The 20,087-nt window shown below is 35.9% G+C and overlaps 1 protein-coding gene across 1 annotated transcript; it reads right to left on the reverse strand.

Moving 5' to 3' along the window:
- Window positions 1-2,020: 2,020 nt before the first annotated feature.
- Window positions 2,021-5,639, reverse strand: LOC112786077 (receptor-like protein kinase FERONIA). Its single transcript, XM_025829499.3, has one exon. The coding sequence runs from the start codon at window positions 4,648-4,650 to the stop codon at window positions 2,179-2,181; it is 2,472 nt and encodes an 823-aa protein (XP_025685284.1). The 5' UTR covers window positions 4,651-5,639; the 3' UTR covers window positions 2,021-2,178.
- Window positions 5,640-20,087: the final 14,448 nt, after the last annotated feature.

The raw sequence follows: 20,087 nt of genomic DNA on the forward strand, positions 1-20,087 counted from the left end.
AAAGAACAAATTAGTTCCTGACAAAGTAAAGCAACACATTAACATTAGATTTTTAGAAAATGATAAATTAATCCTAGATTTTTCTATAAAATAGTATGGAGATAATTAAATTATCTATACTTTAAAGAGATAAAAATTTGATTTGCTTTTTTTTTTTCTATAGAGATTAGTTTATCAATAATTCTAGACAATTAACCATTTTATGTAATTAAATTCAATTAATTTATAAGTCACCAAAAAAAATTCAATTAATTTATAATACATACATACTTTTTTTTTCATTCATTTTTTTTCCCATTCTGTTCCTCATTTTTTCTTTCTTTTTGAGTTTATTTTTTTTCTTTCTTATTTCTCTTTTTTTTTTCCTCCTCTATTATTATTATTATCGTAATCATCATTAGCATGGTTTTTATCTTCTTCTTATACGTTTTTTTTTATTTTTATTTATCTTCTTTGTTTATTTATTTATTTGTGTATTTCTAAAAATTTTATAAAAGAAAAGAATAATAAAGACAAACAAAATACAAAAAATGATGATAATGATAATGATAATGATAATAATGATGATGATGAATAACCTCAAAATTTTTTATATAAAACCCATAAATGAAATAAAAATGGCATCGAAATTTGTTATATAAAATATAAAAATTTTACTATGATAACACAAAATTTAAATTTATCTTCATGCCATATTATAAGATAGGTTGTTATGTAAGACTTAAAAATATAGAATTTAAGTTTAAAATAATTTTATTTAGATACAATCTTCCATTTTTAAAATAATGAGAAGATATAGAAAAAAATTTGTATGAATAACAAAATAGAAGAAGAAGATGATATTGGGAAAAAAGAAAAAAAGATAAAATATGAAAAAAAAGTAGATCAATAAGTTATATTATGAGCAATTACGGTGTTATGATTGAGAAATTTTAATGATATTTTTAAAAAATTTCGATGCTATTTTTGTTTCTGATAACTTTTAATTAGTTAACAAATTTTTGTGTCACTATTAAAACTTTTGGTGTCACAATTAAAAAGTTTATTTTGTCAAGTTAAAAAATGTCGATCTTATTTTTCTAATAAATGATGCACAATTAAAATTTTCTTTCTCTTCTTTATTATTGTCATCATCTTTTTTTTCTTTTTATTTCACTTTCTCATTTTTTTGTTTTTATTCTTTTTAAAAGAATAAAAACAAAAAAATAAAAAAAATAAAACAAAAAAATGTTGCAAAAATATAATAGGAAAAGAAAAAAAAAACAGCAAAAAAGGCAAAAACATCAAAAGTAGAAAAACAATAAAGAAAAAAGAACACATGAAGAAAAAAAAGTACATGATTTACACATAATTATGTGAATTATTTTTATTAAGTTTGAGCTAATTTTATTTGATTTAATTGACAAAAATGCTTAAATGTATAGCGAAATTCTTAATTTATTTAATATTTTAAAATATTAAAAACTATTTTGTTAAAAAAATTATTGAAAATAAATGTAGAATATCACTATAATAATATGATAAAATGTTAGAAAAGTTAACTATCTATTATTGCTATTTTAAATATGAAAAAAAAATAATTTTCTTATAGCCCATAGTAATTAATTATTTATTATACTTTTTAATTTTAATTTTTATGAAAAATTTAGAATTTAAAATTAACATTTTGTGTTTTGAAAATTTAAAATTAAAGATTTTAAATTAAAATGTAAAATTAAAAAATAATTATTTCTTATTTTAACTATTTATATAAAATGTTCTTATAATTAACAATTAGTGAATTAGGTCTATCAAACAATATTATTACAGTATGCTAAAGAACCAATTAGGAAATAACCAACTAGATTCAATTAGTTAAAATATAAAAAGTTTATTATAAAAAAAAGAAAAAATAACTCTCTACTATCTTAATTTTTTAAATTTTAAAACTAAAAATTAAAAAAATTAACTTGAATTGACTTATGTTATAATTGACTCTCTAAAATTTTTCATATTATTATGTATTATTTCAGGATAAAAATTCACATACAAATATTTTTATATAAAATTATTAATTAAAAATTATTAAATAATTTAACATTACAAAATTATTATTTACCGAATTTCAACTACACATAATGGCTGCACTTTGAGTCGTTGCCTTATTTTAGATGTGGCATTATCCCCATCATTTCCATCTTACACAGTTACACATACATTGCTAATTTCAAGCATTTCAATTGCAGTAAGAAGATGTTCTTGATGCGTCTCAGCAGTCTCTTGCAGTATCAATGCAAACTCCAAACACCAAACAATTTCATCCATGGAAGGTCGTTGGGAACCATCTTCATGCAAACATCTCACACCAATCTCACCAAACTTCGTCAAGCATTCCGATGCAATCTGACCCTTCAATGCTTTGTCCACAATCTGATCCAACGTGCCATCTTCGTAACAAGATACAGCCCAATGAGCAAGTGACATCTGTTGTTTTTCCACTGTCCTCATCAAAGACGGCCTCCCACACAGCACCTCAAACAGCACTACTCCAAAGGAGTACACGTCAGACTTCACAGTTAAACGCTGTCGTTTATAGTATTCTGGGTCTAAATACCCAAGACTGCCCTTCACCACAGTGCTGATGTGGGTTATTGAAATGCCAGAGGGTCCTATTTTGGACAAGCCGAAATCGGAAACCTTGGCCACCCATTTGTCATCCAATAAGATGTTGGTGCTCTTTACATCGCGGTGAATGATATTGTGGACCGCACCTGCATGGAGATAATGCAACCCCTTCGCTGCTCCTATGCAGATATGCAACCGTTGCTTCCACGAAAGGGAAGGGTTACTACTATTGTTGTAGAGATGATCTTGTAAGGTTCCTCGATCCATGTAATCATAGACCAAGAGCATCTCGTTGCTTTCACAGCAATAACCAATGAGGGACACAAGGTGGAGATGCCGCAGTTGAGAGAGCATCTGAATTTCGGTCCTGAATTCCTGAACCCCTTGTTGTGAACCCGGTTTTAACCGTTTGATCGCAACTGGTGTTGAACCTTCGTCAATGTAGCCTTTATACACGTTGCCAAACCCTCCCACTCCGATAAGGAGGAGCTCATCGAAGTTGTTGGTGCCTGTTTTTATCTCAACCAAGGAAAATCGACGACAAAGAGCGGATGGCAATGGTAAGGTTTGAGTGTTGGCTTCTTTGGAAGATCTCTTTCTGGTCTTTTTCTTCTGTTTTCTAAGGATGAAGAACACTAGAATGAAATGAAAAATGAATCCAGCAGGGACAACAGAGATTATTATGATTATTATGATCCTCTTGATTGAGATTTGAACAGAGACAGAGAAGTGTGGTGGGGCAAATGAATGAGGAACAGGGTCAGGGTTGGGTCCTGCTAGGCTATTAGACGCAGGGTCACTAATTTTGAAGATTTCAAGGCCGTTCAAGAAAGGGTCGCTGTACCGTGTGTCTGATGTAGGATGCATTTGGAGTGAAAGGTTAAACTTGTCCTGAGTAATCCCTTGGCCTTGGATCATAACTGCGTAGTCTCTCTGTACAGCAATTCCCTTTTCCTTGCTCCATGCTAGAACAATGGCATGGTCCTCAGCTAACTGGCCTGCTATGTAGATGTTGAACATTCTGTCCTTGGTTTTAATAATGTTTGGGTCTAGCTCGCAAAAGTGAAGCCTAAGCATGTAGTTGAAGCCAGAATCAACAGGAAACTCCCAGGTCAAATTTATCATTTGGTTGAGGGTTCCATTCATGCCCATATCACGTGATGTTCTGTAAAGCTCAATGGGTGCTTCATAATCAGGACTCACAGTGATTTTCATCTTTCCGGTCGTATCACCGGGTAGACTATACAGAGCACTTGGCGTTCTTAAATAATCGGCATCATTTCCTTCCCAGTTCCTGAGCATGCCAGTATCACCTTTAGGTGTGATTGTGACGCCGCCAACTTTGATCCTGTAGTCTGTCTGCAGGGCACTACTGTTTAGCATTTCGTATAGGACGCCTGGATGACCCAAAAATACAACTTGTTGTCCGCTGGGTTCAAAGAAGTAGAGATCATTGGGCATGGAAACCACCTCAATTCCATTCACAAACGCATAAGAATTTGGATGGGATGTGTTTGGAGTGAAGGTCAGGTTGATCCTCTGCCCATCATCCACGTTGATGATGTATTCTTTAAAGATGGTGTCCCTGTTTGCAGCATCAGCGTTAAGCGAAGCATTGAAATCCTTAAGGAGTGTGAAGCCCTCGGATTTGACCGTGAAGAGGGCGTTATTACGGTCAAAGGCAGCGTAAGAAGCAGGGTAGAAGAAGAGACGAACAAATTTCCGGCCAGCTGTGACCGGGAAGGAGTAACTGAATTCAGAGTTAGACAAGCTAGCACTGGTATATGGAACTTTGTTCGAAGAAGGTTGTGTGGCTGGTTGAGCAACGATGGTCTTTGTGTGTTGAAGAGTAAAGAGATTTGAGTGTATGTCTCCGTTCCATGACCTTTCACCGTCGGAGGATTTGCCACTTGAGCCACAATTGATGCTGTGGCTATCAACTGGAACATAAGCTTCAATGGATATGGCTAAGTCCGAGAGGAACAAGAAAGAAAGGTAAATGATAGTGGATATGGCAGATGTTATGCTATAACTCCTCAAGTTCATGGTTGAAAAGGAGAGTCGAGTGTTTAATTGCAGATGTGGTTTGGAACAAAACGAATCAGTGAAATTATGTAGAATTCATGAGGTGAGGGCATTGTTCCGATTGCCGGTAGTTATATTACTAGGAAGAAAGAAAGCTTGAAAGTAATGGGCAAGTAGTAATAAAATACTAAAATGCATGTGATTGTGACCCTAGTGATGACCCCGTACTTCCGTTATTTGACTTGTTCAACTTTTTAAAGATTAATGTTGATATATGTTTTGCTTTTACATACACTCTTATGGTTATATTAACAAGATTAATAAAATATGAAACAAAAATGTTTATCACTTAAAAAAAAAGAGAAAATGTACATAAAAAAATATATACAAAAGAGAAAATGTACATAAAAAAATATATACAAACACTTTGAAAATGTGTATGTGCAACGACGGGGTCATAAGCTTCATGGGACGTGGATTAGTAGTAAAATATTAAAATGCAAGATAAAGCATGGTGGGAACGCAGCTCATGTTCGATTTGATGGAGGAGTAGTACGTAGTGTTTAATTCAGAGAAAGAATATTATTAGTACTTTGTTTTGGGTAAGAAGAAGACATATATATCAAGAGGCATTAAACACACTATTTTTAGTCAAGTAAGATTATTGAAACTGAAAGCTCTGTCTGGTTCGTTTGGTTCTTGCTTGGAAGCTAGGAACCGTAATATCAACGTCTAGAAAATTAAACTGGCGTATAGGGAAGGGTGGTGAAGAACACTATGAATGCTATGCTTGATTGAGACCTTACGCGGTCGATGTTTTAGTCAGGAAATTTCAGCAAGGGAGAGAGTAAAAAAACTAATCAAGACTTTTAAAACTGAGTAAATTTAATTCAACTCCAAAATTTAGTTTAATGGTGGTGGTGCATGAATAGTATTCTTTACTTTTTAGTTAATTATTCTTCTTTCTATTCTTTAGTTACAAGCATATTTGGATATTACGGATGAAATGGAATAAATAACTTCATAATGTGATTTTTTTTTTAATATGTTGCTTTTCATTTTTTTTTTTTTTTACTTTCATTTTTTTCACCATGAATGTCATCTTCCTCAGCAGCCTTACCCATGCAGTCATGCTTGTTTGGTTATATGATGCGTGAGCATCTTTCCTATCTTTTCCTAGTGAATTTGTATCTAACTTGTTGATTTTAATTAAGAATTAATTATATTTTAGCCACTATGGATGCTATTTTGAGTTTTGTGCAATTTTATTCATTTTAGGTAGCATTTGGATGGATTTGATGAAGTTTCTGTAGAGAAAGAGAAGAAACCAAGGAGATGACCAGCGAATACCGACGCAGACGCATGGCTCACGCGACCGCGTGGACTGGAATCTGCAGAAATGACGCGAACGCGTGACCGACGCGTACGCGTGACATGCGCCGCGTGCAGAAAACGCAGAAAAACGCTGGGGGCGATTTCTGGGCTGTTTTGACCCAGTTCTTAGCCCAGAAATCACATATTAGAAGCTGCAGAAGGGACAAATCAAGTGGTCCCCACCCATCAGCTGAATACTTGTTAATTAATTCGAATTTAAATTCAAATCTTATTTTAGGAAAAGATATTATTTTAATTTTAATTTTAAAAATTTAATTTTTAAATTATTAGGATTAGTTATAAAAGGGATCCCAATAGGGCGGTGGTTCAAAAAAAAAGAACATTCCACAACATTATTCCATACAAATTTACATTCCATATTCCATGAGCAACTAATCCTCCATTGTTAAGGTTAGGAGCTCTGTCTATTGTATGGATTGATATTATTATTTTTCTATTTTAATTCATGTTTTGATTTATATTTCAATAATTGTTTTCGTTCTTTATTTTATGAATTTGGGTGGAACGGAAGTATGACCCACGTTCTAATTGAGTTCTTGTATAACTTGGAAAAGTTTTTTACTTGAACAACAGCTTGAAAACATATTATTCTGAATTTCTAATTGTTTGTATTTAATGGGATACGTGACATATAATCCCTTTATTTTTGGATAATTAGGATTCTTGTGGCATATAAACTAGAATTTGATTATTACCCTCTAATTGGAATTAATTGACCAAAGAATTGGCCGTTGATGAATTTTAGAGGAGACTAGGAAGGTCTAAGGAATTAGGGTCTAGTCACAAATAGTTTACCATGAATTAAATCTTACATGATTAAAATTAATTAATAAAAAAAGTCAATCCAGAAAATAGATAACTTTGAAACCTTAACTGTTTTCTCCATATTTTATTCCCAACTTATTTATCTATCTATCTTTAATATTTTTGCTATTATTTAATGTCTTTGAACTCTCAACACTATTTTCAATTTGTCTAACTAATCCTATCAAACGCTATTGTTGCTTAATCCATCAATTCTCGTGGGATCGACCCTTACTCACGTAAGGTATTACTTGGTACGACCCGGTGCACTTGCTGGTAAGTTAGTGGGTTATAAATACCATACCAATTTTTTGGCGTTGTTGCTGAAGATTGACTGTGATTAACAACTTTGAGTTGAAGCCACAATTGGTCACCCTGGTGCAACAAAATTGCCAGTATCATGGTCTTCCTCACGAAAACCTGAATCAATTTATATCTGATTTTCTACAGATATGTGATACTGTGAAGACAAATGGAGTGAATCCAAAGGTGTACAAACTCATGTTTTTCCCGTTTGCTCTGAGGGATAAAGCAAAGCTATGGCTAGATTCACAACCAAAGGAGAGTCTGAATACTTGGGACAAGGTTGTTACAGAGTTTCTCACTAAATTTTTTCCACCAAAGAAGCTAACTAAGCTTAGGTTAGAGGTTCAGACCTTCAGACAGAAGGAGGGAGAAACACTTTATGAAGCCTGGGAGAGATACAAGCTACTGACTAGGCAATGCCCTCCGGACATGTTCTCCAAATGGACCCAACTGGATATCTTTTATGAAGGCTTGGGTGAGATGTCCAAGATGAGCTTAGATACCTCTGCAGGTGGTTCACTACACAAGAAGAAGACACCAGAGGAGACTATTGAACTTATTGAATTGGTTGCAAGCAACCAATATTTATACTCATCTAACAGGAATCCTGTGAACTCTGAGACCCCTCAGAAGAGAGGCGTGTTGGAGCTAGAAGCTGTTAATGCTCTTCTTGCTCAGAACAAGCTGATGTCTCAGCAGATAAATCTACTTACTCAACAGATGGGTGGCATGCAAGTCTCAGCTATCAACACTCAAAATCCACCCCAAAAAATCTCCTATGACATGGCAGGTAATTTTGTTCAAAATGATAATCATGATTATGCTCAACCTTCTTATGAACAGGTGAATTACATGGGGAGTGGCTCTAGAAATCCCAACAATGATCCATATTCTAAGACATACAACCAGGGATGGAGAAATCACCCAAACTTTGGGTGGAGGGACCAACCTCAGAGACCTCAGAACTTCAACAATAGTTCTCAGGGCGGTTTCCAGCAAAACAATGATTTGGAAGCAATATTGACAGGTTTTAGACAGGAAACCAGAGCATCCATCAAGAACCTGGAGATTCAAATGGGTCAATTAGCCACAAAGGTTAATGAAATTGATCAGAGAACCACTAATAGCCTTCCTGGTAACACAATTCCAAATCCAAGAGAGGAATGCAAGGCTATCACTGTAATAAGTGAACAAGTGGCAAGTACGGAAGCACAAGTTATACAGGAAACCAGAGCCTCTATTAGAAACTTAGAGGTGCTAGTGGGCCAACTGAGCAAGCAATTACTTGAGAGGTTTGCAAGTACATTTCAAGATGATACAGTGGTGAACCCAAGAGAAGATTACAAGGCTATTCAATTGAGAAGTGGTAAAGTAGCTGGCTCTGAGACCAAGGCCAATGAAGAGCTAGTTGAAAAGGAAGCTCCAGAGGAGAAGAAGGGAGAAGTGGAGCACACCCCTTCAAAGCGTGTAGACAACCCATTCCCAGACTCTCTTGACACTTATCCTACATTGCCAAAGGCTCCTGAGTACAAGCCTAAAATGCCATATCCTCAGAGACTTCAAAGGAGACCAAGGACAAACAGTTTTCAAAGTTCTTGGAAGTCTTTAGAAAGTTGCAAATTAATATTCCTTTTGCTGAGGTTTTGGAACAAATGCCCCTCTATGCCAAGTTCATGAAGGAGTTGTTGTCAAAGAAGAAGCCTTTAAAGGGAAATGAGACAGTGGTCCTGACTAAAGAATGCAGTGCCATCATTCAGAATAACTTACCAAAGAAGATGCCAGATCCAGGGAGCTTTCAAATTCCATGCACCATCGGGAGTACAACCTTTGAGAAGGCGTTATGTGATCTGGGAGCAAGCATCAATTTAATGCCCTTGTCTGTGATGAAGAAGCTGCAGATCCAAGAGGCACAACCCACAAAGATAGCATTACAGATGGCGGACAAATCTATGAAGCCTGCATACAGATTAGTGGAAAATATCTTGGTCAAAGTGGGTAAGTTCTTCCTCCCAGCAGATTTTGTAATTCTTGATATAGGGGAGGATGAAAATGCCTCTATAATTCTAGGAAGACCATTCCTAGCCACTGGAAGAGCTCTGATTGATGTAGAAGTGGGTGAATTAGTGCTTAGAGTGCATAATGAGCAACTGGTCTTTCATGTCTTCAAAGATGTACATTCAACAGGTGAAGAAGAGAGGTGCATGCAGGCTGAGCTTATTGATCCAAACCTGCAAGAACTCCCTGATGATGCATAGCAGAATTTGTAACTCAAACCTCCTGTGGTGACAACCGATAAAATTCCGCCTGACATCAAACCTAAGTTTGATGTTGGAACTGCATCATCCACCAAGGAGGAGGTCCCCAAAAAGAAAAAAAATACCCAGAGGATGGAGAAACAAAAAGATCCCCACTGAAAGTTTCTCCCCAGGAATGAAGGTGGTGTTGACCAGCAATTCAGCATAGGTTTATACAGTAATCAGAATCCTCCCTCTAGAGCATATTGAGCTACGTATGGAGACACAGGAAAGAAGTTCAAAGTAAGGGGTGAAGAGTTGAGCCCCTATGATCCTCCTTCTTAGAGGAGCTGACCGTCAAGCTAGTGACGATAAAGAAGCGCTTGTCGGGAGGCAACCTGATAATTTCGTATCCTTAGCTATTTTTCGTAGTAGTAGTTTTCTTAGTTATTTTATTTTATTTTTATTGAGTTCTTACTAATTTTCTGATCATGCATCTATGTTCTTCCAGGAACTGAACACCTCAAGCTATATTTCAAAAAAAAAAGAGGAGGGGGCACACGACACGGCGTCATTGACGCGAACGCGTCAATCATGTGTGCATAAAAAATAAAAATTGACAGAGAGTTGTGCGGGAGTGGCGCTGGACTCATGCCTTTCGCACAAACGATCCCACGCGAACGCGTACCCCACTCGTTCGCGTCGTTTGTGATTTTCGCCATTCACGCAGGCGCGTCATCGACGCGAACGCGTGACTTGCAAATTCGACGTAAAAGAGCGTTTGGGGGCAGAGAGTTGTGCCGGCTTGGGGCAAGAAGTGTGCTAAAAGTACAAATTTGGTCACGCAAACGTGTGACTGATGCGTTCGCGTCAGTTGCACATATGGCCATCCACGCATGCGCGTGCATGACGCGAACGCGTCGTATGAAAATTTGGCTCCCAAGCCATACGAATAGAAAGTCACGCGGGCGCGCGGCTGGCTTCGCGCGAATCGCACAAAATCCAGGACACGCGGACGCGTGCCTGACGCTAACGCGTCATTACGAAGAATGCGCGACATACGCGATCGCGTGCTGTACGCGAACGCGTCGTTTGCGCCGCCCAGTTTTCTTTCTCTCTCTCTCTCCCAATCCATATTCTCTCTTGTTCTTTTATCCTTTCCTTTTCCTTTCATAATACTATTTGTCTCTTTCTATTTTCAGTTCTTCTTTGCTTGAGGACAAGCAAACCTTTAAGTTTGGTGTTGACGCTTCGCTTAAGGGTTTTCTGTTTATTCCTATGGCCCCAAAAGGGAGGCGAATCATCTTCACAGAGGAGCACAACCTGAAGAATAAAATGACCGCTCAGATAACTAAGGTGGTTGAGTTCCTTTTATTTTTTTTCTTCCCGCTTTTATTATGTATGTTTTGGTTTTCTGCTAGTTTGCTTTGTTTGCTGCATGATCCTTTATTAGTAGATTCATAGGTTATAGTTTAATTTTTTTGTTAAGTGCTTTAATTCTGAAAGATGTCTCATGTATTTTCCACTAAGTTTGAAATCAAAAAGAAAGAAGAACAGATGTAGTGCATGAGAATTTGAATCTAATTTTTAGAGTAGTCTCACTTACTTAGATGTGGTGGTATTTTCTGTGATTCTGAATGAATGCTTGAACAGTGCATATTTTTGATAGTGAAGTTTATGAATGTTAAAATTGTTGGCTCATGAAAGAATGATGAAAAAGAGAAAAGAGTGTGCTTAAGAACTCTAGGCACCTCTAACTGGGGACTCTAGCAAAGCTGAGTCACAATCTGAAAAGATTCACCCAGTTATGTATCTGTGGCATTTATGTATCCAGTGGTAATACTGGAAAACAAAATGCTTAGGGTCATGGCCAAGACTCATAAAATAGTTGTGTTCAAGAATCAACATACTGAACTAGGAGAATCAATAACACTATATGGATTCTGAGTTCCTATGGATGCCAATCATTCTAAACTTCAAAGGATAAAGTGAGATGGCAAAACTATTCAGGATTGCAGTTGTAAACCCCACTATAAGAAGAGACATGAGCTTAATCGAACTCTCATTCTCATGCAAATTCACATCCTAAGCTTATATTAGTTTTTGGTTGCTTGAGGACAAGCAACAGTTTAAGTTTGGTGTTGTGACAAATGACGCGAATGCGTGACCGACGCGTCCGCGTGACTCGCGAAAAAGGACTATCGACGCGTGCGCGTGACCGATGCGTACGCGTGACATGCGCCACGTGCAGAAAACGCAGAAAAACGCTGGGGGCAATTTCTGGACTGTTTTGACCCAGTTCTTAGCCCAGAAATCACAGATTAGAAGCTGCAGAAGGGACAAATCAAGTGGTCCCCACCCATCAGCTGAAGACTTGTTAATTAATTCGAATTTAAATTCAAATCTTATTTTAGAAAAAGATATTATTTTAATTTTAATTTTAGAAATTTGATTTTTAAATTATTAGGATTAGTTATAAAAGGGATCCCAATATGGTGGTTCAAAAAAAGAACTTTCCACAACATTATTCCATACAAATTTACATTCCATATTCCATGAGCAACTAATCCTCCATTGTTAAGGTTAGGAGCTCTGTCTATTGTATAGATTGATATTATTATTTTTCTATTTTAATTCATGTTTTGATTTATATTTCAATAATTGTTTTCGTTCTTTATTTTATGAATTTGGGTGGAACGGAAGTATGACCCATGTTCTAATTGAGTTCTTGTATAACTTGGAAAAGCTCTTTACTTGAACAACAGCTTGAAAACATATTATCCTGAATTTCTAATTGTTTGTATTTAACGGGATACGTGACATATAATCCCTTTATTTTTGGATAATTAGGATTCTTGTGGCATATAAACTAGAATTTGATTATTACCCTCTGTTTGGAATTAATTGACCAAGAAATTGGCAGTTGATGAATTTTAAAGGAGACTAGGAAGGTCTAAGGAATTAGGGTCTAGTCACAAATAGTTTGCTATGAATTAAATCTTACATGATTAAAATTAGTTAATAAGAAAAGTCAATCCAGAAAATAGATAACTCTGAAGCCTTAACTGTTTTCTCCATATTTTATTCCCAACTTATTTATCTGTCTATCTTTAATATTTTTGCTATTATTTAATGTCTTTGAATTCTCAACACTATTTTTTATTTGTCTAACTAATCCTATCAAATGCTATTGTTGCTTAATCCATCAATTTTCGTGAGATCGACCTTTAGTCACATAAAGTATTATTTGGTATGATCCGGTGCACTTACCGATAAGTTAGTGGCTTATAAATACCGCACCATTATCAAATTCATTTGCAAACTACTCATAGTATCACACATTTGCTTATCAATTTCACTAGTAATAGTTAGCTCTACAAGGAACAAGGTCCCGCAAAGTGGTGTTTGACTGTATAAACTCCACCTATAAAATCTTATGCTAGTGTTTGCATCGTATTTTTTTCACATCTCCTTCTACAGAAATCTCATGCTCTCAGCATCCTAAGTTATTTCTACTTCCAAGAGCATTCCTGGTAATTTTTTTTTTTTCAAAAGAACTAACGATTCCAGTGGTACTTCCAAATTGAGAACTCTAATTGGTACCTGGATTTTCACCAGCCGTAGCTTCAATTCGTGGCATGCCTCATTCCAATTATAATTTATATATAGAAAAATAAAAAATGCAATTTACGCACTAAAATATCAGTAACTAAAATTAGTCATTATATATATATATATATAAAATTTAATTCATTTCTATAATTCTATACGTATTTTGTATTTTGATATATATTTTATTTTGTTTACTAATTTTTGTGTACACTTAATATATACATAAACCATAGCACCAAAGACAATTCAATACATAATTTCAGAACATAAAAGAAATTCAATAATTCAATACAATTGGTCAATTGCTATGTTGATATGTGTATGCTATGTCAGAGTCTTAGAACATCACAAAACAACCATGAGCAGTAGAGCACAGTAGAAAGCCATCAACAAAAACAACCATCAATATTAAATTCTTATCTTATACATAATATTTCAAAATATTGAATAAATTAACATCCATAATTTGTGCGTATTTATGACTCTTTCTTATACAAATTAATTAAACCAATTCGTAGGTTTGCATTAAGGTTTTTTTTAATTCTTTTTGTTTTCAAATTATGTTTTGATTAGGTTGTTTTAATATTCTAATTTTAGTTAGTTAATTTAGTTAGAGTTAATTTTTTATTTTAATGAATTTTAAGTGGTTAAAATAGATTTGTTTTAGAATTATTAGTTTGTGTTATATTGTTGAAAGTGTTAAAAATTGATTAAATTAATGGATAATATTGTTGATTTTGTGTTAAATATGTTAAATTTGTGTGAATTAATATTAAAAGATTATTTATTTTGTTGAACAATTGTTGAAAATTGATTGAATTTGTTGTTGTATTGTTTAAAAAATCACTTAGTTAAATCATTTATTGCTGTAAATTTTTTATTCTTTTGCCAAGTATATTGAATTTATCGTTGATTTGAAAATTTAGGATGTGTGTATAGTTTCTGTGATAATGATATTGATGCTTTGATAAGCATGTGCTTATGCCTTTAGCTGGTCATGCAATAAGATTTTAGTAGTTTGTCTTTCGTAGCTATTTGCTAGTTGTTTGCTAATATTTTTGTAATTTATACACACAGAATTTTCGCCAAGTATATTGATTTTAGGTGGTTAAGATAGATTGATTTTAGGATTATTAGTTTGTGTTATATTACTAAAAGTGTTGGAAATTAACTGAATTGATGGATAATGTTGTTAATTTTGTGTTGAATATGCTGAATTTGTGTTGAATTTGCTTAAATTTGTTTGAATAGTTTTGACTTAATGTTGAACTTACTGTTGAATAGCATTGATTTGTTGTTCTGAATTTCTGTCAATTAGTATGCTATTTTTACACATGACGATAGGTAGAAGTTTGCCAGATTAGGCTGCTGGTAAGTCATACTCGTGGTTGGGGTAGAGGGAGGGTTTCTTCCGGTATCCCAAAGACTTTTGGATCCTCTCCCTCTACTCTGACCACCCCGGTGACGTCACAGGTTGTGGGTTTAGCGGACCAACCGTTCATCATGGTCCCTAACCCCAACTACGTGCTTCTGTTTATGGCGATGACACCACCTCCTATTGCTCAGCAGCTTCAGTCATCAATCCTGATGCATTTTAGCGTGAGACCGCCTCAGCGCCATACAAAAACTGCGTATACGGTCAGGGTGGTTCTTTGCAAGTAGCCTTCGGACCTCCACGTTGATTCTATCGTCAGGCTCTGCCACTAGTTGAGCCGTCAAACTCGAGGACGACGTAGATTTGAAGCTGCAGGTGTAGAAGCTCCAGCGCAGCCTTCACCAGCCGGCTCAGGAGCTGAACGATTACCGGGAGAGGCATCAGGAGATCCTCACCCGCATGACGTCTACGGATGAACTCAGGTTGAAGTTGAGGGAATCACTGGAGCGGCTTCAGCGTATGGAGACTAAGATGGAAGTGTACCAGGCCAAGATGCACATCGTTGACATCAACCCTGCTGGTGGCAGCATCATTGCTGGTGGCGCATGGACATCACTGCCTTCTACACCGCCGACTTAGGGCTATGGGACCAACGACGACGACGACGACTACCTGGATCTGTAGTTATTAGTATTTTCGTTTTATTGTTTTATTGTATTTATTTTCTGTACTTGACTTTTAATTTATTTGAACTTTGTATTATTTATTTTAAATAATAGATTTTTATTATTTATGAATTGACCATTAATTGTGTAAAAAATAAATTTGAATAAAAAATTAAAATTGATCATTTATTTCTTTTTTTTTTAAATTGACATTACCGTCGGATTGGAATAATCCAACGGTAATAGTACAAGAAACAACATATCTTGGTGCCAATATTACCGTCGAAAAAATTCTCTGATAACCAAATAGTTTTTTGAACAGGTAATCTATTGCAGAATCGGACGATAATTACTGTCGGACGAAAAAATTTCGACGGTAAACATTTACCGGCGAAGTTTATACCGTCTGATTCTTTTCGACGGTAAATTCAATTTTTTTCATTTTTCTGACAGTAAATCCAATGGTACTCAACGTTTTTCTTGTAGTGAACTACATATAAGGGTTGCACTTTGAGTTGTTGCCTTATTTTAGATGTGGCATTATCCCCATAATTTCCATCTTACATAGTTACACATTGAGAAAATATTCAATTTGGTCCCTGAAGTTACACTCGAGCTTCAATTTAGTCCTTGAAGTTTCAATTGCCTCTATTTAGTGCCTAAACTTTTTAAATTTTAATCATGTTTGTCCCTGCAGTGGTTTCCGTCACAGAGTCATTATCGGAGAGATGATGCGTACAATAGAATGCCACGCTGGACTCCACTAAAACGACGTTATATAGGCTAAAGAGATGACAAACGTTTTAGTTAAACAACCACTATACCATATTCTCCCCATAATAGGACTATTCTCCTTCTTTCTCATCTCTTCAATGGCGCTGTTGCGAGTCTGACTTATCAGATTCATTGAAGTCGTGATTCTCTTCTCTTCAACCACTTCACATTGCATCGATCATTTTCTCTTTACATACATTGAGTAAGTTTGAGGTAAGGAAAATAATGAAAAAAAAATTTCTATACCCATGATGATACTTTGTTTTTTTGCTTCACTTTCGGTTTCCCTTCTTTTTTTTATGCATTTTTGCATTTTGCTTTGCATGTTAGTATATGTTAATTTTTATGCTTATTCTCTATTAAGGTTTATGTTTTCAGTGATTATCATTTAATTTCTTAGTTTATTAGTTAGATGTTCGATCATTCTTTATTTCTGTACCTTTAATTTGATTGTGAGTATTTTAGGGGAGTTTTTTTGGGTTAGGATTTTGACATTGGTGTGTTTGTCTGATAATCAATGGATTAAGAAATAAAAGGATGGAATCAGATTGTCATATGTAATATGTTACATTTGATTCTTTCTCTGTTTTATTTAAAAGAGAGGTGTAGTTTTATCAAAGTATTAATCTCTATATGTAACCAAGTTAATTAAGTCAATTGCTTATTGTATCTTGTAACATGGAGTGATTAATTTAGAAGATTTAATTATTGATCGTATATGCATGTTGTTTGTTTATTTTCCATTGGATATAAATAGTTCAAGACACTCATTTCCATTAGAAATTGTTTGATAATGCACAAGACGACTCGTTATGTTCTGCATCTCATGTAATGTAATAAAGCATGAGGGTATCTATGTTTGGATTCTTATGACAACCTATATTCAAGACTAGAGTAAAGCTGACATAGATAAAAATGATGGATGTAACACCCTAATTAGCCTAAGCCTTACTTTGCGTCGTAAAGCCAAGGTTAATCAGAGATTACGATAGTTTTAAACTCATACATATTGTATATATAGAAAGAATAGTATAATCTAGAAGCCCGATGAAGGATATAGCTCAAAAAACATGATTTCAAAGCGCAAAACGTACTAGCAAAGCCACTAACTTAAGGCATAAGAAACAGAAAAGATATAACAAAAGATAAGTATATAATATCATAGAGAACTAGTCACGACTCGCGGAGTTTGACCTGGCTAGCCATATACAGATATACAGAACCATACGGTGAAAATAGCTTATACAAGTTTTGTTCTCTCATATACATGCCTCTAGGCAAAACAAAATACAAAAGGAGAGATGTATAATTAAAATAAACCAAAAAGACTCCAAAAGAATCCAAGATCCTCCGCTTTCTCTCACCATCCAAAGCAACTCACCGGGGTGGGTTGCGACCTGCATCTGAAAAATACAACAACAATATGGTATGAGAACTGGAGGTTCTCAGTATGGTAACAGTTCCCAGTGATATAGGATATAGGACCCTGGGACGCCAAAGGCAATCCTAAACTTCATATCCATCACGAGATTCAACTTAAAGCATTCTAAAACAATTAAGCATAATATACCAACATTGTCTTAAATAAACCAGGTTATCTATCCTAGGGGATTTCTATTCTAAACAAACACCGCTGTCCCACAGCCTTCACCAACCGATCCTCCATGTGATCTCATCGCCACTGCCTTCCGAACCTCCTCAATCCCAGTAGAAAACACAGGTAATATACAATGCAAGTAAATCATAAGTAGAAGCATATAAGACAATTAATTCAGATAGCAAGTAAGCATGTTATTCAATTAGGCAAGCCATTACAAGTAAACAAAGCATACAAGCAGATACGAAATGCATATGATGAATGCCTGCCCTACTGGCTGTGATATCACATTGTCGGTTCAACTGCCAACCCGACACATCTCCATGGAGACGTCGCCCTTCGGATTTCTCACATGGGAACCCCGAGATATAGTGCCCGGATCACTGTCCAGGTACTGGCGCCTGCTTGCCCTATAGATCCGAAGGGATGCGAGCGGGATACTCTTGCCTCAGACCTCACATCTCAACGTAAGCGGGATTAACCACCGTCCTTACGCCGCCGCCACTACCTCGACAGGCAGGATTAACCACTGTCCTTGCCAGGCGCATAGCGTCTCGTATACTCAGTAAAAACATTGTTTCAGTGGTTTTCAAAAAGCATTTTCAGTATATAGAGATCCATCACTTCAATCCGAGTCCCAGACTCATCTCAACCACTGTCCCTTTATAACTCAGTTTCCAAATACCAAAAGTACATCATTCCTCATCTCATATACTAATCATCCTTCACCTAATGTCAAACCATTCTCAGCACGCCAGAAACCTAGGCATCCATTTTCTAATTTATCTTAAAATCATGTACTAGAACCCTTAAGTTATATCCCATGTTCTAATATTTAAAACTAGGCCCAAAAGTCTTAAAATGGTGTTAAAAAAGCTTACAACCTTATTGGAAAGATAGAATAGTTAAAAACAAATAATACTTTGTGAAACAGGACGTGTGTGGCCGCACAAGAGTCTGTGCATGCGCACACTCCTGAGAGTTTTAAAATGCGTGCGTACGCACAGGGGTGTGCTGGTGCACGGAATTGTGATCACACTTTTCACAACTCCGGTACAACTAACCAGCAAGTGTACTGAGTCGTCCAAGTAATACCTTACGTGAGTAAGGGTCGATCCCACGAAGATTGCCGGCTTGAAGTAAGCTATGGTTATCTTGTAACTCTTAGTCATGAGATTAATAATAAAAAGGGTTTTGTTTGTAAAAAGTAAAATAGCATGAAAGGAATGATACTTGTTTTTCAGTAATAGAGAACAGGTTGAGGTTTCAGAGATGCTCTGTCTTCTGGATCTCTGCTTTCCCACTGTCTTCTTCTCCAAACACGCAGGGTTCCTTCTATGGCAAGCTATATGTTAGTGGATCACCGTTGTCAATGGCTACCATCCGTCCTCTCAGTGAAAATGGTCCAGGTACAGTTTTTGTACGGCTAATCATCTGTCGGTTCTCACTTGTGTTGGAATAGGATCTCTATATCCTTTTGCACACTGTCACTGCGCCCAACATTTGTGAGTTTGAAACTCGTCACAGTCATCCCATCCCAGATCCTACTCGGAATACCACAGACAAGGTTTAGACTTCCGGATTTCAGGAATGCTGCCCATTGGTTCTAGCCTCTACCACGAAGGTTTTGATCTCACGGATTCAAATGCTCTGTGGTCAGGAGAGGCAAGTCAAATCTGTGGATCAGAGACCCAATAGATACGCACACTCAAGCTGTCGCCCAATGACTACGTTGAGCTCAGATAGAACGGAAGTGGTTGTTAAGCACGCGTTCATAAATTTGAGAATGATGATGAGTGTCACGGATCATCACATTCTTCATATTGAAGTACGAGTGAGTATCTTAGAACAGAAGCAAGCGTGATTGAATAGAAAACAGTAGTAATTGCATTAATCCATTGAAACACAGCAGAGCTCCTCACCCCCACCTATGGGGTTTAGAGACTCATGCCATAGAAGATACAATATGAGATGTAAAAATTTCATAAGTTCCAAAATAAATCTCTAAAAGTAGTTTTTATACTAAACTAGTAACCTTGGTTTACAGAAAATGAGTAACTAAGTGCAGATAGTGCAGAAATCCACTTTCGGGGCCTACTTGGTGAGTGTTTGGGCTGAGCTTCCAAGATTTCACGTGCATGTGCCTCAAATGGGAGTTAAACGCCACCCTGGGTGCCAAAATGGGCGTTTAATGCCGAGAAGTATGCCAGTTCTGGCGTAAAAGGCCAGAAAAGGGTCTCTAGCTGGCGTTTAACGCCAGTTTGGGCCATCAAATCTCGGGCAAAGTATGGACTATTATATATTTCTGGAAAGCCCAAGATGTCTACTTTCCAACGCAATTGAGAGCGTGCCAATTGGGCTTCTGTAGCTCCAGAAAATCCACTTCGAGTGCAGGATGGTCAGAATCCAACAGCATTTGCAGTCCTTTCTCAGCCTCTGAATCAGATTTTTGCTCAGGTCCCTCAATTTCATCCAGAAAATACCTAAAATTATAGAAAAACACAAAAACTCATATTAAAGTCCAGAAATGTGATTTTTACATAAAAACTAATAAAAATATAACAAAAAGTGACTAAAACATGCTAAAAACTATATGAAAACACTACCAAAAAGCGTATAAAATATCCGCTCATCACAATACCAAACTTAAACTGTTGCTTGTCTCCAAACAACTAGACAAATAAAATAGAATAAAA

Source organism: Arachis hypogaea, chromosome 20 (genome assembly GCF_003086295.3).
Source record: "Arachis hypogaea cultivar Tifrunner chromosome 20, arahy.Tifrunner.gnm2.J5K5, whole genome shotgun sequence".
Taxonomy (NCBI): Eukaryota; Viridiplantae; Streptophyta; class Magnoliopsida; order Fabales; family Fabaceae; genus Arachis; species Arachis hypogaea.